This window comes from Chiloscyllium plagiosum, chromosome 5 (assembly GCF_004010195.1).
Source record: "Chiloscyllium plagiosum isolate BGI_BamShark_2017 chromosome 5, ASM401019v2, whole genome shotgun sequence".
NCBI classification, from domain to species: Eukaryota; Metazoa; Chordata; class Chondrichthyes; order Orectolobiformes; family Hemiscylliidae; genus Chiloscyllium; species Chiloscyllium plagiosum.
Genome location: NC_057714.1, coordinates 36,804,715 through 36,830,537, shown reverse-complemented (window position 1 = coordinate 36,830,537; position 25,823 = coordinate 36,804,715). Strand labels below are relative to the sequence as shown.

The 25,823-nt window shown below is 39.7% G+C and overlaps 1 protein-coding gene across 2 annotated transcripts in view; it reads right to left on the bottom strand.

Annotated features, from left to right (window-relative positions):
* Positions 1–25,823, bottom strand: part of LOC122549803 (thrombospondin type-1 domain-containing protein 7A-like) — a 589,911-nt gene that overhangs the window by 44,940 nt on the left and 519,148 nt on the right. For both annotated transcript variants that reach the window (XM_043689852.1, XM_043689854.1), the window contains 6 exons: positions 24,097–24,360; positions 21,614–21,792; positions 18,773–18,778; positions 14,576–14,709; positions 1,073–1,226; positions 490–631 (listed from right to left, as the gene is read on the bottom strand). In XM_043689852.1, the coding sequence (XP_043545787.1) occupies positions 490–631; positions 1,073–1,226; positions 14,576–14,709; positions 18,773–18,778; positions 21,614–21,792; positions 24,097–24,360 (879 nt within the window). The remainder of the gene's footprint in view (positions 1–489; positions 632–1,072; positions 1,227–14,575; positions 14,710–18,772; positions 18,779–21,613; positions 21,793–24,096; positions 24,361–25,823) is intronic.

Below are 25,823 nucleotides of genomic sequence, written 5' to 3'. Positions count from 1 at the left end.
TTATCAGTGAGCTGCAGATGCTGCTCAGGCAGCGAGGCATCTTGCTGGTTCCACAAAGGAGAGTTTAGGCTGGCAGCCCTCCTGGTAAGCTCTATGGTAAGTCCGGAGAAAGTAAACCTGGAATAAAATGTACCCAAACATTGGAACAGACAGCAATTATGCTATAAACTAGGTCTTCCTTTTCCCTTCCCTTGCTATTTTTCTCCTGCTACTTTGCAATCTTTCAACACAAGTGTCGCACAGGGTGAAAGCCATTAGCCCCATTAATTCACTTCCACGGGTCACTGACAAACTAACAGAAGTGATTACAAAATAAATATAGGGAATTAATTTTAAACACTGCATTTTTAACATTACATTTCAATAAACTGAATTGTCCCCAGGGGAATGTCCCTCATACTTTTTGTTCAAGACTTTTCCCCCCTAAAGGTTATGCAGAAAAAAATTGAACATCTTTTTAAAGACCATTGAGAAGGAAGCCTCAGTTACCTGTTACGTTATACATGAAGTGGAAGCAATTCTTGTTCAAATGGCAGACTTCAGTCTCAGTTTCAGATGGACAGGGTTTCCCTTCTCCTGGTTGCCTTAATGGGACTGCTGATCGTTCTCGAACAGTACTAATATTACACGGCTAAAATAAAACATGAATGCAGTTATACATGGATTAAGGCAAGTTCTCTTCACACAGGCTATCTGTCCACGTGTGGGTTGTACAAGTGAATAGAAATAAAAATCAGAAGAGACGTAAATGAATATCTAATTTGCAATCAGACATTTTACATTTTTGCATAGTAAAAATTGACACCAAAGTCCCTGATTTATGAATGTATTATTTAATAAATTATTATTCTTCTTAATTAGTTTCATGGGTTTTGTTAACACAACATACAAGAGTTGTTTCATTTTTTAAGTTGATTGTGCTGTATTATTTTCACAAATTAATACATTGCAAGCAAAAGTGATATCAATACTTTAACATGCTTCAAGCAAATTAAAATAAAACCAGGTTTGTTCACAGATTAAAGGATTCTGCAGGTACAATATTCAGTGCAGCCAGTTACCATCATCTTACCAGAGGACAGTTGCTCCAGGATGTCCATTCAGACACAACACAATCATCAGGGCATGGTAGCTTGCATTGCCTGGAACCTAATGGCATTTCTTCTGGATCGCAGAGGTAGTCTTCAACAGGTTCAATGGGACCATCTATTGTATTCTGCATGCACCTAATGTCACAAAACGTGACTTAGTTTTACACACACTGGAATAAGAAATGCGCATCCTTGCTTAGGTCAGCTCCTTCATTTGTTCAAAACCTCAAATGTTAAATGGAAATCATTAAGTGACTTCCTATCTTCTGTATGAAAATTAGCTTTGATTTGGAACTATCTCTCAACTAGAAAGCCATTGTTGCTTTGTAACAGAAACTTCTCTACTTTTGTGTGTTTTATCAGAATTCAGTTGACTCACGTAAATCCAAAAATATTGTGATTTCCATCCATCACAAAAATGAGAACTGATGGATAGATCATAGAATCCCTACACTGCAGGAAAAGGCCATTTGGCCCATCAAGTCTGAACCAACCCTTCAAAAAGCATCCTAACCATACCTAGCACCCCCACCCTATACCAGCAACCCCACATTTCCCATGGCTAATCTACCTAGCCTGCACAACCATGGATCGCTATGGGGCAATTTAGTATGACCAAATCACTTAACCTGCACATTTGTGAACACTGAAGTGCCCAGAGGAAACCCATGCAGACAGAGAGAGAGTGTGCAAACTCCACACAGACAGTCACCCAATGTTGGCATTGAACCTGGGTCCTTGGTGCTGTAAACCAGCTGTACTAACTACTGAGCCACAATGCCACCCCAATGGAGCCCTAACATTCTTCATATCAGCATCACCTTCCTCAGCTTGATGCTGGTAGACCATAAGGGCCCAGAGGAAAATATTATTTCTTACTCATAGAGGAAGAGGTCTGTCAGTGAGAGCAGGAAAGGATAGCTGGAAGTTATTTAGGATGAGGTGTGTAGTAGAGGAGTGATACCACAATTTGAAAAGCAGCATTCAATGCTGAGTATAGTCCAGTGATCTAAGCAGGACAGCACAGTGAGGGAGTCAGTTAGATCCCGTTGTGTCTACTATATCAACCTCTCACTCAGCCTTTTCAAGCCTATGCTGACATATCATTGCTCATAGCAACATCAGGTTCACCCATCACTTTCAGGTCCTTACATTCTATCTGCCCGTTCACTACTGGCACTCATTAAGTCATAGAGATGTACAGCATGGAAACAGACCTTTCGCTCGAACTTTGTCCATGCTGACCAGATATCCCAAACCAATCTAGTCCCATCTGCCAGCACCCGACCCATATCTCTCCAAACCCTTCCTCTTCATATACCCATCCAGATGCCTCTTAAATGTTGCAATTGTACCAGCCCCTCATAATTTTGTAAACCTCTATAAGGTCACCCCTCATCCTCCGACACTCCAGGGAACACAGCCCCAGCCTATTCAGCCTCTCCCTATAGCTCAGATCCTCAAACCCTGGCAACATCCTTGTGAATCTTTCCTGAACCCTTTCAAGTTTCACAACAGCTTTCTGATAGGAAGGAGACCAGAATTGCATGCAATATTCCAACAGTGGCCTAACCAATGTCCTGTACCACCGCAACATGACCCCCCCCCCCGAACTCCTGTACTCAATACTCTGACCAATAAAGGAAAGCATATTAAATGCCTTCTTCACGTTCCATCCACCTGCGACTCCACTTTCAAGGAACCTGCACTCCAAGGTCTCTTTGTTCAGCAACACTCCCTAGAACCTTACCATTAAGTGTATAAGTCCTGCTAAGACTTGCTTCATCCACATTTTTGTGCGATTCCACATCTCTACCTCATAGTCACTCTCAGAAATGCTTTCTACCAATCTTTCAACATGTTTCATTTTTCATATTTATACATCTCTTCCGTGTCTCTTTCCAGGAGGACAGAGAATAGAACACAAAGGGAGAGACAGAGTCCAGGAGGTGGTTCACCTTCTATCTTGTACTGAACATTTGTAGTAGAAGGCACTGGAGATTAGTGGTGTCTTGAATTTGATGCATTAGAAATGGCTAGATGGGGTTCTTGTTAATCATCTGCACAAATAAATTCCATATTCAATAAAAATCAATCAAACTTCAACCTCAGCATTAATTGTCTCATTGATCTCCTTGTGTCCTGATGGTTGACTCTGCACTTAACAGACGTGCAATCTTAGGCTCTCAGGAGTTTCAAACCCAGAAGGTATTGGTCAAGAACATCTCAGCAGTGACAGCAAATCACAGCAGATGCTGGAATCTGTACTGAAAACAAAAACATGCTGGAAGTCACACCAGGTCATGGAGGGAGAGCAAGCTAATGTTTCGAGTCTAGATGATTCTTTATTAGAGCTCTGATGCTGCCTGACCCGCTTTGATCTGCAGTATTTGTTTCCTCAGCAGTGAGGGCAGCGATCTGAGTAGGCTATCACTAAGCTTATTGAATCAACAGGGGTTGTATTACACACAAGTACATGGGTATGCAACACAATGTTAGATTATTGCTGAAAAGAGAGACTTGTTGTCAAAGCTTTTCACCTTACACTCAAGACAAACACAAAAAAGCCAAATTCCAAGTCATCCGAACAATTTAAATAGAAGTGGGCAGATTGGATGAAAACAAAACAATGGAGAACCATTGGTGTTTCCAGTTTTCACTTAATTCAAAACAATCGCAATATTTTGATATACCTCTTGGTAAGGTCACTGTATCTGAATGCATATTGTTTATAGCAAGTGAAAATGAATCATGTTTTTTGTTTGACCAATTATTTTAAATTGGCTGTTAGTATGGCCATTAGTGTTTTCAGCTGCAAGTGCTACTTAATCAGGAATCACAACTAACAGTAGACTTTGTTTTGGGATTTTACAGTCTGTACTCTGCCAGTTATGATCAGCCAAAGAAACAAACTGCATGATTTAATCAGCCAGTCACTGGGATATTGGATCTATGTACCTGGCATTGCACCAAAACTAAAATTTAGATGTAACATTGTGTGATAGACAGTCCATCCCACTGGACTGATAGAAACAGCCTATTATTAGAAAATGCCACTCACGGAACCACTAGATAGAAGCAGCATGAAATAAAGAATCTTTCCAACCAATTGGCACTTCTTCCTCCTGTAGTATAAATTATTGTGATCATTTGAAATTTAGCAATCTTGCATTTGTCTTTTTGAGTGCAATATTCAAGTTCTTCACTATCAAAAAACTGAATGTTAACTTCCTGTTTAACATTTGAGCACAAAAAATATTTGTCTCTAACAATTTCCTGTTCTGTCTATTGTTAAGTACTCTTGCTTAAGTTGTCTATTCTCTTGTGACTAATGATTAGACAAGACTTCACTACAAACAGGAAGGGGATGTTTGATTGTCATATTGCCTTGTTAGCGATTTTTGAGAAGATTTATAGCTCAGGTTAATGATAAGTATGTAAGTTAACTCGCTGAGCTTGACGGTTTGTTTTCAGATGTTTTGTCAGCATGAATAAGTAACATCATCAGTGAGAATCTCTGGTGAAACACTGTTGGTATGTCCTGCCTTTCTATGTACAGTTTCTATTTATATCAAGTCCTGGGCCTCCTCAATCACCACTCCCTAACCACCAGGTCTGAGGAAGAATGCCTCATCTTCCGTCTTGGGACCCTCCAACCCTATGGCATCACTGTGGATTTCACCAGTTTCCACATTTCTCCTCCCCCCTCATCTTATCCGAGTTCCAACCTTCCAAATCGGCACCACCCTCATGACCTGTCCTACCTGTCCATCTTCCTTCTCACCTGTCCTCTCCACCCTCCTCTCCAACTTATCACCATTAACTGTACCTCCATCTACCTACCATACTCCCAGTTACCTTCCCCAATCCCATTTATCTCACCACCCCCTTGGCTCACAACCTCATTCCTGATGAAGGGCTTATTTATGCCTGAAACATCGATTCTCCTGCTCCTCGGACACTGCCTGACCTACTTTGCTTTCCAGCACCACACTCTCGACTCTGATCTCCAGCACCTGCAGTCCTCACTTTCTCTGTGTTTATTGAGTAGCTGTTTTTCTTGAAAATGTTGTACTTTTCTTCTGCTGTTTGTAGTTCTTGGTGCAGTGTGATGTAGCTCGTTGAAATAATATCTTGATGCAGCTCTGTTTGTGGGTGTTGGGATGATTGCTTCTGAAGTTAAGTATTTGGTCTGTGTTTGTTGTTTTTCTATAGATGTTGATTTGAAGCTCTCCATTAACTGTACTTTCAACGGTCACATCTAGGAATGGGAGTTTGTTGTCGTTCTCCTCCTCTTTTGTGAATTTTATGCCTGTCAGGATATTGTTGATGGTGTTGTATGTTTCCTCTAATTTGTTCTGTTTTGTGATGCCAAAGGTGTCATCTATGTAGCAGACCCAAAGTTTGGCTGGATAGATGGCAGGGCAGCTTGTTCAAGTCTCTGCATTATTGCTTTATCTATGAGCCCCTATATTGGTGATCCCATAGGGGTTTCATTGATTTGTTGGTAGATTTTGTTATTGAATGTGAAGTGGGTGGTGAGGCACAGGTCCACTAGCTTGAGGATGTTGTCTTTGTTGATGAAGTTGGTACTGTCTGGTGTTTGTGGCCCTGGTTTTCCTAGTAGTGATGCCAGTGTTTCTTTGGCCAGGTCGATGGTAATTGATGTGAAAAGGGCTGTAACATCAAAGGAGACCATTATTTCGTCCTCTTCTATCTTAGTATCTTTGGTGTTCAGGAATTCTTGGGTGGAGTGAATGGAGTGGCATGAATCTTTAATTAGGTGTTTTCGTTTTTGGTGGAGTTTCTTGGCTAGTCTGTATGTTGGTGTAACAGGTAGGGAGACTATGGGTCTGGAGGGGGGGCAGGTTTGTATATTTTTGGCAATCCATAGAAGCGTGGTATGTTGGATCCATCTAGTTTCATGTTTTGGAAGGCTGTCCTGTTTAATTCTCTTGAATTTTTAAGAAGTGGCAGGTGGAGTTTAATTCAGATAAATGTGAGGTGCTGCATTTTGGGAAAGCAAATCTTAGCAGGACTTATACACTCAATGCTAAGGTCCTAGGGAGTGACAATAGAAATAGACAATAGGTGCAGGAGTAGGCCATTCAGCCCTTCGAGCCTGCACCGCCATTCAACATGATCATGGCTGATCATTCCTAATCAGTATCCTCTTCCTGCCTTATCTCCATAACCCTTGGTTTCACTATCTTTGAGAGATCTATCCAACTCTTTCTTAAATGAATCCAGAGACTGGGCCTCCACTGCCCTCTGGGGCAGAGCATTCCACACAACCACCACTCTCTGGGTGAAGAAGTTTCTCCTCATCTCTGTCCTAAATGATCTACCCCGTATTTTTATGGTGTGTGCTCTGGTTCGGCACTCACCCATCAGCGGAAACATGTTTCCTGTTTCCAGAGTGTCCAATCCTTTCATAATCTTATACGTCTCAATCAGATCCCTTCTCAGTCTTCTAAACTCAAGGGTATACAAGCCCAGTCGCTTCAGTCTTTCAGTGGAAGGTAATCCCGCCATTCCAGGAATTGACCTCGTGAACCTACGCTGCACTCCCTCAATAGACAGAATGTCTTTCCTCAAATTTGGAGACCAGAACTGCACGCAGTACTCCAGGTGTGGACTCACCAGGGCCCTGTACAGCTGCAGAAGCACCTTTTTGCTTCTATGTCTATAGAAGCTTTGTTGCTGAACAAAGAGACCTTGGAGTGCAGGTTCACAGCTCCTTGAAAGTGGAGTCGCAGGTAGATAGGATAGTGAGGAAGGCGTTTGGTATGCTTTCTTTTATTGGTCAGAGTATTGAGTACAGGAGCTGGGAGGTCAAGATGTGGCTGTACAGGACAGTGGTTAGGCTACTGTTGGAATATTGTGTGCAATTCTGGTCTCCTTCCTATTGGAATGATGTCATAAAACTTGAAAGGGTTCAGGAAAGATTCACAAGGATGTTGCCAGGGTTGGAGGATCTGAGCTATAGTGAATAGGCTGGGGCTGTGTTCCCTGGAGTGTCGGAGGATGAGGGGTGACCTTATAGAGGTTTACGAAATTATGAGGGGCATGGATAGAATAAATAGACAAAGTCTCTTCTCTGGGGTGGGGGAGTCCAGAACTAGAGGGCATAGGTTTAGGGTGAGAGGGGAAAGATATAAAAGAGACCTAAGGGGCAACCTTTTCACACAGATGGTGGTATGTGTATGGAATGAGCTGCCAGAGGAAATGGTGGAGGCTAGTACAATTGCAACATTTAAGAGGCATTTGGATGGGTATATGAAGAGGAAGGGTTTGGAGGGATATGGGCTGGGTGCTGGCTGGTGGGACTAGATTGGTTTGGGATATCTGGTCGGCATGGACGGGTTGGACCGAAGATGAAACTTTATTGCTGGAACAGCACAGCAGGTCAGGCAGCATCCAGGGAACAGGAGATTCGACGTTTCGGGCACAGGCCCTTCTTCAGGAATGGACCGAAGAGTCTGTTTCCATGCTGTACATCTCCATGACTGTATGACCCTATGATTCTGTTTTGTAGTGTTGGGTATATCGCCACCTGTTGGTATGTGTCAGTATCTGCAAGCAGAGCATTTGCCTTTTTAAGATCGTCAGATTTTCTAAAAGTAATGGTCATCCGTCCATTGCCTGCAGGTAGGATAATGTTGTTTTTGTCTTTTTTAAGTCTTTCTAAGGGTTTATTTTCTTGAGCATTGTTTGTGAAGCGGGAATTACATTGGATTCAGTACTTGGCTGTCAGATAAATAGCTATTGGAAACAACCTGAAGTTTGCCCTCCCATGCATTAATAAAAGGTTCATCTTGAATTATTTGTTATACACATCCCTCCTTCTCCTCCATAGAGACTTTGTTCTTTGAGACCGGTGCCTTCTAAAAGGCTCAACATGACCATTTAGGAGATCATAGACAAGGCATCATGAAGGGAATCTCATGAAGGGCACACATTTACAATATGCCAATTGCTTCCTCCCTGATACATCTAGTTGTCTTATCCCTTTCATTCCTTCATTTTAGTGGCAATGGCTTCATTGGTTAGATTTCGCAAGGGTGTCAAAAGCCACATTACATTCTAAGTGGAAATATACCTTGTCTCCAAGTAAACAACTAGAAATACTTCTTTAAGATGGAAAGTGTTTTGGAGTTGAATACCAGACACACATTGATGAACTTCAAGTGTTAGTGGTTATTGAACACTCCTGAGAAATCTGAGGATACACTAACTGGAATATGAGTGTAGAGAATATGTGAAAGCTAGCCTGAATGTACACTCATTGTGGTGAATGTCATTGATGGCACAGTTTGTCAGCCCTGCCAAACATGACATTAGTCACTTATTTAATGCACCAATGAATAGTTGATTGCACAATTCTACAAATATCCGACAGAGCCCTTGGAGGAACCAAATGAAGAATGGCGGTAACTTTGACAGCCATGGTTAAATTGTGACCACCAGGCAGTAAATGACTTCCAACAATCTGACATGAGATTTGAGCCTTCTGAGACACTGTTATTCTGACACAGTGAGGATGTGCATCTTTCGTTGACACATGCTATGTTCCTGGTATTGTCTCTTGGGAGCACTACCTCTCTCCTCTGAAGTAGCAGGTCTGTGACAGGAAAGCTGCTGCTGATCTTGCTGTTCCTGCTGCTTATCATTTTGGTCCTCATCTGACATCCAAAACAAAATGGCGTAAGGACACCGCCTAAGACCAGAGCTCAAGTGGAGACTAGATAGGAATTTCCAAAGTAGTGGAAGTCATCCCAAAATCAGTGAGAGTAAACTCTCAAAGTATTATACAATAACAATGACACAAATTTAGGTAAGAAAGCAACTATAATGTCCCAGTGCATTCGGGAAGTTTTAACTGTCATTTCTTTAGCCCTATTAATTGCTGTTGTGTTGTCTGGCATTTACTGGTAAGCTCTAGGGAACTGGGGAGTCTGTGCACCTACAGTTAAATTGCAAAACCATGTTAAAATAGTTCTTAATGAGCTATTAACATATTGAAATGAACAATCCCCCTGCCTGAGGGAATTATTCTCAGGCAGCCGAATGCAAAGCAGTTAATTGGGAAAATTCAGGTTGAAAAAGCTAGCTTTCTATCATGCTGTCAATGTACTGTAAATTCTCTTTTAAATTTCAACTGTTCTCAAAGCCACTCACTATTACAAATAAAAATGACCCCCCAATGCATCAAGGTCAGCAGATGAATCTGCTAATTTCATCTGGAATCTGAACTTGCCCATGCAGCATTTTGCCATCAGTAAAATTACAAATCCTTGCCACTATTCTTGTATCCAAGTAATTGATAACTATGGGGCTCTGGACCCTACTAGAGTTCCCTGCAATATTCTAGAACATAGAGCATAGAACAGTATAGTGCAGGAACAGGGTTTTTGCCCCATGATGTCTGTGCTGACCATGATGCCATTCTAAACTAATCCCATCTGCCTGCACATAGTCCATATCCCTCTCGTCCCTTTCTTTTCATTTGTCTGTGTAACTGTCTCTTAAGCATTGTTATTGTGTCTGCTTCTACCACCTCCCCTGGCAGTGTATTCCAGGTACCCACAACCCACTCTGTAAAAATCGTGCCTTGCACAACTCCTTTAAATTTTTCCCTTCTCACCTTAAACCTGTGCACTTAGAATCTCACATTTCCACTTTGAGAAAAAGATTCCAATGCCCATGAGCCTGTCCTACTTTCATATAATTCTATCAGATTGTCCCTCAGCATCAATGGGACTTCTGTTTTGTCACATTCTGGTAGACCTCTTCAGCATCCTCTCCAAAGCCTCCACATCCTTCCTATGGTGTGGTGACCAGAACTACACACAATACTCCAAATGCAGCCTGAATAAAAAGATTTATACACCTGCAACATGAGTTGCTGACTTTTATACACAATGCCCCAATCGATGAAGGCAAGTATGCCTTATGCCTTCTTTTTCACTTTATCCACTTGTGTTGCCACTTTCAGGGAGATATGGACTTGCACCCTAAAATCCCTGTGTATATCAATGTCCCTCAGGGTCCTGCATTAACTGTATACTTCCCTCTTGCATTTGACCTCCCAAAATGCATCATCTCATACTTGTCCAGATTAAACTCTGCTATTTCCCCATCCAACTTTCCAAGTGGTGTTTATCCTGCTGTATTCTTTGACAAACTTCCTCAATATTCACAATTCCACAAATCTTCTTGTTATCTGCATTTTTTAATAATCATATCATTTTCATCTAAATCATTTAAAATATAGTACAAACAACAGAGGCCTCAGCACTCAACTTTGCAATTCACCACTGGCCACAGAATTCCAGTCAGGAAAACACCCCACCACAACTACCATCTGTCTTCTATGACTAAGCCAATTTTGTGTCCAACTTACGAACTTCAGGGGCCTAACCTGTGGCTGAAGGGAGTGCAAAGATCTCTGTCAAAGCCCTGTACTCTCCTCCCTTTCTTCCTGCAGTATCCTGGGATAGATCCCATCAGGCTTTGGATCTATGAATTATCTATCTTAATGTTTTTCCAAGACACCTAAAACTCCATCTTCAACATAATCTATTTATCATCTAAAAATCATCTCTTGACATTCATTGGCAGTACCAAACTGCATCCTCACCATCTGCACCCTGAGGATTACCATTGATCAGAAACTGAACTGAACTAGCTACATAAATATAGTGGCTACAAGAACAGGACATGGGCTAGGAATTCTGCAGTGACAAACTCACCTCCTAACTCCTCAAAGCCTGTCCAGCAACAACAAGGTGCAAGTCAGGATTGTGATAGAATGGTCTTCACTTACCTGAGAGAGTGCAACTCCAAAACACTCAAACAGCCTGACACCGTCCAAGTCAAAGTTTGCTTGGCACCACATCCACACATTCAGTAGCAGCAATATCCACCATCTATCAAATGCACTACAGAAATTCACCAAGTCTCCTGAGAGACCATCTTCCTAAGCCCATGAAAAGGGCAGCAGATATATGGGAAATGCTACTACATACAAGTTCCCCTCCAAATCACTCACTGTTCTGACTTGGAATAATATTGTCATTCCTTCAGAGTCACTGGGTCAAAATCCTGGAACTCTCTCACAGTGTTACTGATTTACCTGTATGAAATGGATCACAGTGATTCAAGAAAGCAACTTATTGCAACCTTCTCAAGGGCAGCCAGGAGTGGACAGTAAATCCTGGCCCAGCCAGTGGCTTCCACACTCCATGAATAAATACAAAATGTATATATCATCCCAAGAAGTGATAAAGTTAGACATGAGACAACTGTCATAGTGTTAGTCAATATGTGTGTAGCAGAGCACTCCTGAGTTGTGTTATACTTTAATACAAATCCCTGAGTTCATTTCAACAATCTTTAGCATTAAGGACGTTTGTATTAAGAACAAAAACACAACAGAATGCTTAATGTGATAATGGTGTTAAACATAATCACAAGTACAACATTTTGGACAAAGGGAGAAGTCAAAAAGCCTTGAACAACAATAAAAGTAGCTGGAAGCAGCAGCAACGATGTTTCAAAGTAGATTCAAAAGAGTAGATTCAATACTCTCAACAGAGGATATTCTGAACAAGTGACAAATTGAAAAGCAAACCTTATGGGAATAGTATTTGATCAAAAAAGTAGTTTTCCATCAAAATCAGTCTATAAGATCAAAATCGGAGCTGCAAGACAACAGTGCCATGTGCCGTAAAATGTTGGGCTTTTCTGCTGAAAAGCACTCTATGGGCTGATACAGTCATAGAGTCACGCAGCACAGAATCAAACCTTAAACCTATGCCCTCCAGTTTTGGACTCCTCTACCCTTGGCTATTCCCCTTATCTGTGCCCCTCCTGAATTTATAAACCTCTATAAGATAACCCTTCAGCATCTGACGGTCCACTCTGACTCTTTAAAACTGAAATCTTTCACTTTCAGTAACATCTTTGTAAATCTTTTTTTTGCAGATTCTCCCTGTGTAACATTTGAAAGGCTGTACTGCAGGAACAAAGCTCAGGACAAGGCAGAAATCCTGTACTCCAGACATGGAAGCATCCTCCTCTTTTTTTCTGGAAAATACTTGGAAAATGAATTCTTGGAAGTAAGAAATATTGATGCTTTTATAATAAAACATCCAGTTCTTAACTGGAATGTTCAGCATACCTTTCATGAATTCTAACTATCTCAACAGAATATTGAGTCAGAACGTTTTGAACTGGTCATCGAAGAACCTGACAAATAGAGCAATTTAAATGAAAATGGCTACTGGCAATTAAGTTTTCCACTGCACCAATGTGGACTATCAGAAGCAAACCAGAAGGACCCATCTCAGCTCTGGATAACACTGCAGGATCAACTAAAATTCATGGTTAAACTTGGAAGCCAGCACATTGTGCCCAATAAAACAGTAGATATTGAGACAAAGATAACTGTTGCAATTTTTCAGATGCTCTCTGAGGGAATCAGGGGGCTGTTACCCTAATACAGGTGTTCCAAAAAAATCTTGATAAGATCGAGAATCAACATGAAGTCTACTCAAAGACAGCCAAAGATATGAAGCCATGGCTACAAGCAGACAATAAATGTCGCAGAACAGCAATAACCATAGGTAAGGTAATCAAGACATCTTGATACCATAAGGCATGTGGTAGATCTGGTCACATACATCAGCCATAAAACCGCTCTGCATTCAGTGGTACCAGTCAGGCATGTGATCTAAAAGGAAAGTGGGTAAAATTGCTGGAATGTGGCAGTGAAGAAGCAGTCAGAATCCACAGCTCAACCAAAAAGAGAGGCTTTGTAGTGGGAAAAATGGAGACAACTATGCCAAGCACCTTGTTAGGACAGATACATCCACATGGTCGCAAAGCAGGCTGTAAAGAAAGCGAGGAAAACACAAGGTGAAAGTCCCTTCAGCCCTCGATGTTGTGACAGTCTTTTATCCTACTCTAAGATCAAACTAACCTTCATGCCCTTCATTTTACTATCTTCCATGTGCCTATCTAAGTGTCCCTTAAATGTCCCTAATGTATCTGACTCTACTACAACTGCTGGCAGTGCATTCCACGTACCCACCACTCTTAAGACCCTGAAGGGGTTTTAAATGGGAGATGCTGGAAGGATGTTGCCTCTCATGGGGTAAACTAGAATTAGGGGGGCATGGTTTAAGACAAGAAGACCTCCCTTTTAAAACAAAGATGAGATTTATTTTCTTTTACCTCTCAGAAGATTGTTAGAATGTGGAATTCTGTTTTCCAGAGCAGTTGAGGCTAGGTCATTGACTTTATTTAAGGCAGAGTTCAATTGATTTTTAATACAAAATGTTTCCAGGATCATATGCAGCAGACGAGAAAGCAAAATTGAAATGATAAATGGATCAGTTCTGATTTTACTGAATGGTATAGCAGGTTTGAAGAGCCAAATTGCCAACACTCGCTCTGACATCCTAGGTTCCCAAGTGCTCTGTAGAAGTGTCAAATATCTGTGATGAGCCATGTTCTTACCCCAGATAGAATAATGTTGAGGAAGAACATATGCCATCTGTGAAAGTTATCTATTGGCAACATATCTAGCATTCCTAGTGCATCAATAACACATTCACATTCAAGTTTTCAGACTGAATAAGGGGAGATGACAAATGCAACAATCAAGTACAAGATAATTATCAGTTTAATCCAAGAGTTAAGAGAAAGGAGTGAACCATTCTGGATTTCAGAAAAATGTCACTGTTACCAGATCAGGCCAGATTAGCAGACTACCTGTACATATCAAACACAATTGAATAATTAACATGGAAGTCCATATAATATGTAAATATTATTTATAATTATCCTAGTCCTTTATATTGATAGTTTATAGCATATACCATTTTGCCATTTAAGAAAATAAGATGTTATAACGCTACTTCAATTGCTTTAATACTAATTAACATACAGCACTGCCCTCTTGACCTGTCCTTCCTGTCTATCTGCCTTCCCACCTATCCATTCCACCCTCCCCAGCGACCTATCACTATTCCCCTCCACCTATATATACCTATTGCCTTCCAGACTACTTCCCCCAAGCCCCACCCACACCTCGCTATTTATCTCTCGGCCCCCTTCCCCCTCCACATTCCTAATGAAGGGCTTATGCCCAAATTGTCGACTCTCCTGCTCCTTGGACACTGCCTGACATGCTGAGCTTTTCCAGCGCCACACTTATCAACTCTATATCACTGAAAATATAAATCGGTAAAAAGTAACATTCCAGGATGTGATCCAAACTAATTCTATTTCAGTTGTTGGAGCAGTATTAGCTGGTATGTATAAACAAGTTCTCCTGAAGCTTGTCATTCATTTCAAAAAAACTTGAAACTTACCTTACCCAATGTTGTTGCAGTGTTTGGTATATCTGTCTTAAGAGCCAATAATACTATATAATTTGAAATCAGATTGTTAAACTAAAAATGTATTAGTTTTACCTCACTTTGCGTGTTTGTACTCCTTCTCCACAGTTATCCTTTAGATCCACATTGCTCACTTTGCAGACACTCCATGGTTCGGCTATCCACACATACTGACTGCAGTCACTGTGGCACGGTACCACCTCATATACCTGTGATGATAATTCATATAATACTGGCTTTAATAAATATGGTTACTTCAAATTCTAATCCTTTGAGTTTTCCTCCAAGTTCAACCACACTCAAACTCAACTCAACATTTGATTTCTATTCTCTGAGGAGCAGAGGTTTTTCTTTTGCAGCTCAACACATTCGCAACTAAAAGCTGCTGTGTACTGTCCCTCTGCTACTCGTGGCTACATGATGGATTGGATAATTATTGCAGCTGTGCAAAATTTGATTCGCGAAGCCTTTGGTGAAAGACCCTGAGGAAAATCAAAGATCAAAGGTTGGATAAAGTAGAAGATGACCTTGGTGAATGCAGCAAAACAGCCAACTATAATTATTGGCATAAAGTGGCAGTCAGGATGTCAGAATTAATGATGGTGATGACTGTGCAAAGATGCAGGGACCTCAATAACTATCCTTCGAATGCAGTGACTGAAACACAAGTACAAAAGGATCTATCTTTCATTTAGTACAAAGAAGACTCAAATAAAATACTTGCTCTTGTAAAATATATGCTGAACCTGTCTCGATAAAAGTGAATTATTCACTCCATTACAATGTTTGAAGCTAAAAGAGGCTAAGCGCAGCTGACATTGATATTGTAGCTACTGGAATCTTCTAAGTTTGGAGAATATTTTGTTTACACTGCATGGTTCCTGTTCGGCTAGAGCTCAACATAAGCTCAAAAGAAAGTTTTACGGGATTGTGTTTACGTGCATGTTCTGAGCTCTCCTCCTCGGAGCAGAAGTATATAAAACAAGCCTTAAAACAAATTCTTCTGTTCCAAACATTTAAAATTAATGTCAGTTCAGTAAAAAAACAGACCCAAGTGATTCACATTCCATTTGATACCAAATCAAAGAAACATGAGGCTGTATTATCCATGATTATCATGTTTATTGCTATAGGGTCAGGATGGTTGTGACTCTGGATTTACACTGGAAAGTTGGTCTTGAAGTGAATATTCACAACATAAGAAATGCTATAGAATTGTTTGAAGTATGTGAAGTTTTATAATGACTGAAAATAATTAGTACTACTTCAATTTAGTCTTTTTTATATAATCATAGAATTCCTATAGTGTGGAATCAGGCCATTAGGCCCAACAAGTCCACACCAATCCTCTGAAAAGTAACCCACCAAACCCATTCTCCGACCTTATAACTCCACATTTCCCATGACTAATGCACCTAGTCAACACATCTCTGAACACTATGGGTAATTTAGCATGGCCAATTCACCTAACCTGCACATCTTTGGAGTATGGGAGGAAATCGGAACATTCGGAGGAAACCCACGCAGACACTTGGACAATGTGTAAACTCCACACAGACTAGCATTGTGAGGCAGCAGTGTTAACCACTGAGCCACCATGAGTGAATTGCTGGTTCAACTATGGCTGCATATGTTAGGATATGATTTTTAAAACTACTCTTTTTAATTAGTTTTACAATTGTTTCTTCCTTTGAATTTATATTTTTGGCCAGGAGTGAACTATTTATTGTTGAATAATGCTCAGTTTGCAAAGGACTCTGCATAACTCAATATATAATTTTTATAAGTTATTACAGGTACAGTAGTTCAAGGTCTTTCATCCTGACAGATAGAAATGTCCTCCCAAAATGTGATCTACAGCATGAGAGCGAGTTAATATGTACATTTATTAGAAATGTTAATTCTGCAGGAGAGTGTATTTGAAAATAATTCTTAGGAATTAGACCTAACTATTGTATCCCATCCTCAACTGGTATTATTTACTATATTTAAGAATTTCCTTGTTAAAAATAAACTTCAGTTATTTTAATGGGAGAACATAATAACTACCCTCCAAATGACAGAAATGTCTGAAAGAGAAAACCTTTCTCCTCTTTCAAATGATCGTTTAGACAGTCCCTGGCAAGGTATGCAATAAAAAAGTAAATAGGTCAAAGGTAATTTATAAAAATAAAATCAAAATATAATTACCAGGGATGATAATACATCCCAGAAAAATATTTCTAAACTCTGGAATATGTTTGTGTTTTTAAATGGGTGGATTAAATTAATGATAACAATTGCTTTCAAGAATTATCAGATGAGTCACAAAACATCAACCAGTTATTGTTGTCTCTAGTTAAATAAAATGACATTTTAAATTAAACAGCAATGATGATCATACTGTTCAATTTAAATTAATCTACATGCATAAGACATATGTGTCAAAGTCATTTTGCTCGGGTTTCCAAGATTTGTCCAAGGTTACTGAACAACACGCCGTGTTGAAGTTCAGTTCCATTTATTAAACAACACAAATTTGAATGTTGGACATATAGCAAAGGGCAATTAAATTGAACCTTTTAATTATTGTAAGATCACATTGATCAGACACCTCAATGGTTTTTTTTGAGACGCATTAATGTGAAGACTGTCAAAATGATATAGAATACAAACCATCGATTGTTGAATTTTCATTGAATAATACCCAACACATTCATGGGCTGAAATGGTTTTAAAAGAAGACTGAAGAACTGACTGAAATTGACCATAGTCATTGCTTGACTACACAGGTTGGCCAAGTTTCATGGGAATAACTCGGTTGATATCTAAAACAAGCTGAGTTAATATTGTCCACATGGGCAATGGAAACAGTCAGCTGGACCCTATGGGAAGCATGATAAAGTCACCATCTCCTCTTTGATTTACCACAATATGAGAATTTCACATGTTGGACGTGAAATGTTTACTTTAATTATCAGCCTGAAAACAATAACAGAATACACAAACAGCTTCAATTTCAAACAACGTCTTTGGCAGCCCAAGAAGCAATAGAGAGTACAAAGAGTATAGGTTTCCCACATTGTGAGCACAGAAAGATTTGGAAGAAATACAAGTAAAGAGTGTACTGAATTCATGAAACCTTTATGCATACCGCAGTAACTTTCCTTCAGCAAGTGATGGCTACCATTGGTTTTAAACTTCTATTGATCAACAACTTATGTCCAGATAACAGTACTATCTGGGAAAATGTCTGCTAAGAAGTGATTCATGGAGCTTCAACTCTGGCAGCTCACATGAAAGTGTTTGACAGAATGTTGCAGTGCAGCCATAGCTGTTCTTGGATTTTAGACATCTGACTCCCATCTGCTGCTCTGATCTTGTTCTTATAAGGCAGCAGTCCTGAATTTTGCCCAACATCTGATCTAATGTATCCAGCTTTTGATGTGCCTTGCTAACAGAAACAGTTGATGTGTCAAAGGTTTTGTAGAAGTCTTAAGGAAGGAATCCCAGATAGTCCTACAGACATTGTCAGCAGCATTGCAGTGAATTAACACACAGCACTCCCTCCCAGCAGCAGCCTGTTCAGTTGAGACCTGGATGCAACCTTGAATATAACTGATGCCTGAGGAAGATCCCAACCATGGGCAATGTCTTTAGTGTACTTGTAGCTTGAAAATCCTCAGTCATCTGTTGTCATATTCTTTCATAAATACATACTTTTCATAAACTATATTGTTCTCATAATGGAACAGATTTTTCCATATTGAAAAGTTTTAAGTGTGAATTTATATAGTATGATTCAGATGTGACTTAAACAATTTGTGGCAAAAATATATCCTTTAAATGTCATAACAGACTCCAAAATAATGTAGAAGTTGTTGCTATATAACATCTTATTAGATCTCTTAGAAACACTTCTGAAATAAGATTTATTTTGTGTATGTAATGTTAGTTTATTTATTGCATTGATTTTTGTGACTTTATTAACTTATCTATGATTTGTTAATATCCCGTGTATGTCGTGTGAATTTCTTGCAAATGCCACATTAACTTCAATCGCACATCTCATTCATCCTCTGTCTAACAGAAAGCTGGTGGCATGGGGGTTTCAGTCTCTCAAATACACCAACTACAATCACACATCTGACAACAAATTCATTCAAACAAGGATAAAAATAGTTCTGGTTTGAAATTAACCACAAAAGTCCATACAGGTACATAATAAAATATGAATGTAGACATAATAGACAACATACACATGCATTCTTACAATGGAGCTTACTGTCTTACCTGAGCCTGTAAGGAGAACCCACAAATTGTCAATGAAAAGACAGAAAAAAAAGAGAAAAATTATTATTGAAAATAATCATCACTTTGTACAAAAATAATTGTCAGTTCTGTTATAACGCGCACTTCCTCAACACGAATTGGCTATAACGCGATTGAACAATTTAGACCTTTATTAGTAGAATGTGAATTTTCCCAACCTGTATTGGCTATAATGTGATTCCGGTCCCAGTGGTTTAAATGGTGCTGCTATTACACAATTTTCTCACAATGCAGGATTGCATGGGAAGGGAGCAATCATGTGAAAAGAGAACAGACTGCAACAATTTATATGTTCGAATTCATTTTAAACCATGCTCTAAAATCAGACCAATATATCTTAGAATATGGTATTTCAGCCTTGGAAATCGAACATGTTCAGCCTTGGAGCTGTCTATCAGCTCCATTTATATTTGGAATCAATTTTCACAACTCATCCCCAGGATTCCTGCTGCAGTTCTGGCAAGAGTGTAACAAATGAGCTATAAATTAGATTGGGAGCAGTTATGCTGGAAATGGTTAAACCATTTAACAATTAGAGGTCATAATAGGTACTTCTACTCACCAGAATACAAGATCAAAGCCAAGGGCCTGTTTTCACTAGATTGACATCTAAACCCTTAAAAAAATGACAACCAGGACCCAATTCTGGGATTACTGATGCAGTTCCCAAATTTTCTGATTGTCAGAAGGGCTTTTGAAGGGTCAGGGTTGGTTTGGACATGCCTGATCGAGCTGACTCCATTGTGGGAATAGGCATCGCTCTACTCCTCTAAAACTTTCAAAGAGTCGGGCCAGCTTTTTAAAATGTCATGGTTCGTAGCATCTCAGAAATGGCATGAAACATAGATTGCGTCATTTGTAAAGCGAGTTCAAATGTTCCTCCTCATGACCATAGTCCCATACCATTCCAACTCCCATGTCAAAGTTTATTCCTCCACCTACCTCCATGGTGGGTGGATAGTGGGCAAAAGAAGGCTTGGAGAGTATGAGGTGCCATGGTTATGTGTGTTTGGTGGGGGAGGGGGGAGATGGTGGCTACATGAGGAGTCGGGGATGAAGTCCCAGAGAACCAGGGTGGATCTTCCCAGCTAATCCTGGCACACACCCACCTTCCTGACTGTTTACCGTCTACTTCGAGGATCACCAGGCCTGGCTCCATCCCACATCTGCACTCTGGGAGCAAGCATTGCATGTTTACTGAGTTAGGTCAGGACTTCAGCTACTCACCACTGTGACAAAATATGGTTTAAAATTTCTATTTGGCCCTTATGTCTGGAATAGACTTACATCTCTTTGACAGCTTCAGATTTACTTTTTTTCCCCACAGTGTCTATTTAGACAGCAAATCAACCTTTCCTCTTTTCACACATCTTAGCAATTGCTTTCCAGCTGCCCATCTTAATGAGTCTTGGCTGAACATGTCAATGTAATGAGTCTCCAAGGTGCAAAACTGGATTAGACTTATGACAGAAGTTGGTTTGATTTTAAACAAAGAGTCACATGTTATGTCATTTATTCTCTTTTTACTTTACTTACACATAAATTTTAAAGAAAAGGTTTTGACATCAAATCCCATTGGATTTTCTTTTTTAACTGACTCATTTCATTGATTTTCTGATGGTTCACTTGCTGTTAACATTGTTCTCTGAATAATGTTCTTAATAGAAGCAAAAATGAATTACATTTTTGGAAACTATAGCGTCTATGGGGTCTTTCAATATATTTATAACCCCTTCTGTCTGCCTGGCCAGAAACCTGCGGACAATAGAGGGGGAAACCGATTCATATTTCCGATGGACCAGCTATCAATAAACACTAGGGACTTCTTCTCCCTTCCAAATGTACTTATTCCATTCCACAAGCTCCATTAAACATTCCATTCCTTAGTTATTACAAATCTAAATGGGATTGGGTCCTAGTGGGTACTGAACTTGAATATGTCCCTATAATAAAGGCAAAGTGTTGCAAATGCTGGCGATTTGAAACAAAAACATAAAAATTTGGAGAAATTTAGTAAGTCTGGTGGGCTTCATGGAGACAGAATCAGAAATAATATTTTGAGTTTGCTTCTTTTCTTTGAACCCAGTTATTGTTAATTCTGTTTCTCTTTATAAATGTTGCCACAGCCACTGAGCTTCCCCAAGTACTTTTTGTTGAATATTTCCTTTCTTCACTTCAAAGTTTACTGCCACAATACCACCTTTTAGATTTAACAGGAATAGGTCTATGGGTTATTTGGCAGAAATCAAGATTCAACTTTTCCAACAGTGAGTTTCTGATAATCTGAAGTATCTTAGGTTTCCTTATTTGCGTAGAATATCGATCCACTATTGAACTAACTGGAAGTTGAACATTCAAATGAAAAACATGCTTCACAATTTTTTTAAAAATGTTGTACTTATGTAACCTGTATAATTAATCCCGCTCTTAGCTCTCTACAGGCATTGAAAGATTCAAAATTACATTTAATCTTTTTTTCAGTAATTTAACTTTCCAATATTTTCTTCTAAATATTTATAACTTGACGATGCCTTATAGGTATTGTGGCATTGCGGGGACAGAATACCTTCTGTAGATGATTGTGAACCTTTTAGTTTGGTTAGGTTTAGAGTCAGATTGCTGATCTGATACCAACGTTTTTCCATCACTTTCATGATGATCCATCTGTAGAAAGCCCTAGTCATTGCTGTAATCATCAGTTGTGGGGATTGAATCAAGTATCAAGTTCACGATCATCTGAGGAGTTTAAAATAAATAAAATGTTGAAAAATAGGCTTGCAAAACCTGCATTAAATTTGTTACCTGGTTGGTGTGATCGAGTTTTGGACAGGGTCTTCCACCATTGTATGGCTTCTCACGTAACCACTTGGATCTGACTTTCACTCCACTGCCGCATGATTTGCTACAGCGTGACCAATTGGACCATTCACTAAGTTTACAGTCAGAAGGGCAGGGGATGATGCAAGCCTCCTCTATATAAGCTGTTGGTGGAGAATACAATTATGAAAACAGTGGTGGCATGTTAATACAGTATCTGTGTTATATCAACTTTTATGGTCACAAAAATGTCATGGAACCTGCTCAGCTAATGAATACTGAATTTAAGTTATCATATGTCTCTTTTTAAAAAAAGACATATGATAATCATGTGATGCTTCTCACCAGCCATAAACACACAGCAGTTATGATCAGAGATAAGGCCATATCGTTGATTCCATAGCCTACACTCTCACCTACATGTAGTAGCTGACCATGTTGGTAGCTGACTTCCCCAAAGTTATCTATAAAAATGAAGTCCTGAGGTCAATGGAAAACAGATTGTAAAATTAGCTGCTGATCCACTATCATTCATTCAAAATCACCATAAAAGAGGAATTTCATTCCCAAAATGTTTATGATTTTAACTTCTCTAAAGGTTGAGATTTTTGATAATAGCATTTAATAGTATGGTTATTCAAAGCTTGAGAAAATGCAACAGATCTGAAAATGACTTAAAACAGGTACCTTCAGCTACCACGTCACCAGTGCTGAAAACTGAGTTCTTTCCAATTTGGCCAGTATTGGGTTAGAATAGGGCTTGAAGTTTTCTGACTGTTTCACACGGTCATGCATATTGTGTTATTTTGTAGTTTTCTTCATGTATCAATGATACTTTTTTTTTCCCTACATGGATCAACTATCAAAATTCACTCTTGAAATTCTGCCGTTGCAGATTCAAACCAGAACATTAAATTAAACCCTACAATTGTGTCACCCATGTGGAAGAGGGGAGAATGAGGAAATTACCACTACATCAAGAGACAGACAGAAATACACCCTTTAACTTGAAAGCAAGAAGTCAAAGTGGCAAATATCTGAAGCTACCTCTTCTGGAACTTTGGTTGACAATTCAATGCTACCATAGTTGACTTTTTGGATTCGTTTCATGTGTCTAAAATGATCTTGCACACTTCATCTGAAATGACTATCATTTAATACAATGTCTAAAAATGTATTATTGTTGCCAGATATACTTACCTACAGTCCAATAATCCCTTTTATTAAGCCTTTTTACACAGAATTGGAAGAGCTCAGTGAGAGTCAATCAGTGCATCCTACTTAGCGAATACTATTGGGTACCAGGCAAATTAAAATTGGAAGAGGTATTAAAAATAATCTGGCCTCCAGTTTTTTGAATGCTTCACAAACAGAAATCACGGGAGCCATACATATATTGTGAACCAGCTCATCTGGTCACTATTCCTGGGAAAATAGATCAAGGATTTTCAATGAGGATAACAGGGTTGATCTTTATGACCCTTGCTCAGAGATGAAGGTTACAAAAAATGTCAGGAAATGAATCTCACTCACACTTTTGAGTATTCCTTATGGGCAAAGGGACGGTGGGAAAGAGTTTGAGATAGGCTGTGCTTCAAGAGCAATGTGAAGCTGAAAGATGGGGTTGCAGTTTAAGGCTCCAGCATCTGGTAATAAGCTCGAACACATTTAAACTGTTAACTTCTGTGACTTTCCATCATTAAATCAACTTAGCAGTCCTTATGCAAAGCCAAATTTCATGAAATCATGCAAGTAGAACAGGTTGGAGGGGGATGTTCCTGGAGTTCCATTGGGCTCTTCTCAAAAATCTGAACACAACTGATTTTGGAGCAACAAAGTGAAAAGGACTCAACATTATGATTGTACACAGGACAGAGCATAACATGGTCGATTTCAGAATGGCAAGATGTAATTGGCAGATTGTCACAACGACCAGTGCTTAACATTCACATAAGGCTACTGAGTACAATATAACCAAGTTTGTTAATGATACAAAGTTAACTAAGAAGAAAATTAAAAAAAAAGATGAGGCTGCAAAGGAACAGAGATGGTTAAATGAGGAAGACAAACTAGAGTTTAAGAAGAATTTGAAATTGTTGACTTTGGTAAATGGATCCGAAAGGCAAATAATTTTTAGAAGCAATGAAACTAGTAAATGTTAGCATTTGTAAGCATTTAGGCATGCTCTTACAATAATCACAAAAATTCACTAAGCAGACCTTGATTCATTCATGAGGTATGAAAATTGGCCAACATTTATTGCTCATCCCTAAGTGATCTTCATAAATTGCTGGGAAGCTGCTTTCTTGAGCTCCTGTAGCCTCTCTTTCTATTTCTTATATTCAATCTGCAGAAATAGCTTATTTCATTGCAAGGTTGACAAAAAAAAACATACTTTACTTTTGCACACTGACATGTGTACTTGAAAACAAATATGAACAATCTTTTTAAATTTACTTTCAGCTTACCATGTCTGTTGCATCGTCCTGATTCCACAAGTCTGTTATTCTGATCACGACAGGCCAAGGCTTGATAGCGATATCCACGGCCACACTCCTTGATATCACCTTGGATCTTCATGCCAAGCAATACTTCCATTTTTCCCTCAGGAAGAATGCAGTCAGACAAGTTGCCTACAGGCTGGGCTGTGTACTTGTTGCAGGGACAAAACTGGGTCTCAATCAGAGGGAAAAGTTGAGCATTCCTACATTTCTCTCTTTTCCTGCTTTTACCTGATGGTAACAGAGAAAACATTGGCATAAGTACTGTGGAAACATATTTTTCTCATAACACACCAGGATGAAACAAAGGTTCAACTGCTGGAGAATTGTAGCACAGTTGGGCACTCAGAAAGCAAACATTTGAGAGATTGTAGTGACATGCTGAAGAGAAATTTTACATTAGGCGAGGGCACGGCAGGTTTCAGATATAATTATGGACCTTTCACATTCCCAATTTAACCACTATGATAAGATACATCCCCTCGGTATGAGAAAAGTGTGTGGAGGTCAACAGAAAGGATCGAGTTTTTGCAGTCCAAGAGAATCAATTACGTAAGTAGAAGTAGAATTGGCATTCGACTGAGGGAATACAAAGTGCTGGGTAGAAATCATAAAGCAGCATCTCCAAGGTAATAATCTCTGAATTTACAGATCAGAGGTTTAAATACAGGGCCAACAGAATGGTTTTGGAAGCACGAGTTTTTAATTATAAGGCACTGGCATAAGTACTGTGAAAAATGGGATCTGTTCCATTGGTAAGGACTTAATTTAAGGGACTATTGTCCAGAGAAATTAAATAATTACAGTAGTAGATAATGCTTTAAAATAATATGGGGGATGGCAAGGATAATGTGGCTTGGCTGAGAACCAGACTTCTAATAGTTTGTTGACACATGAAAAAGAAGGTTCAAGTCCTGATATTTTGTTTTTTTTTATTGATGGGTTTTGGCCGATGTTGGCTAGGCCAGCATTGTTGCCCATTCCTATTGCCTGCAAGGTGCTGAGACCTGCCATCTTGAACTGCTATTGCCCTTGGGATATAAATAAACCACAGTGCAGTTAGGAAAGGAGTTCCAGCAATTCTGACCCAGCAAGAGTGAAGGAATAAAACTGTAACTCCAAATCACAATGGTGTCTGATTTGGAGGAAATCTTGCAGATGATATTGTCATGTGTCTGCTATCCTTACCCTTCTTAGTGGTAATGACCATAGGTTTGGAAGGTGCTATGGAGGGAGATGTGGTGCATTACTACATCTTGTACCTGGCAGAGAATTGCATTTGACCCTCAACACCAGCTCGATGGCCATGAAACTGGATCAGTGGTGCTGGAAGAGCACAGCACTTCAGGCAGCATCCAACGAGCAGCGAAATCGACATTTCGGGCAAAAGCCCTTCAGACACCCGCACCAATCAACCAAACTGCCTCGTGGCCCAACATTTCAACTCCCCCTCCCATCTGCCGAGGACATGGAGGTCCTGGGCCTCCTTCACCGCTGCTCCCTCACCACCACACGCCTGGAGGAAGAACGCCTCATCTTCCACCTCGGAACACTTCAACCCCAGGGCATCAATGTGGACTTCAACAGTTTCCTCATTTCCCCTTCCCCCACCTCACCCTAGTCCCAAACTTCCAGCTCAGCACTGTCCCCATGACTTGTCAGGAGTTGTCCTACCTGCCTATCTCCTTTTCCAC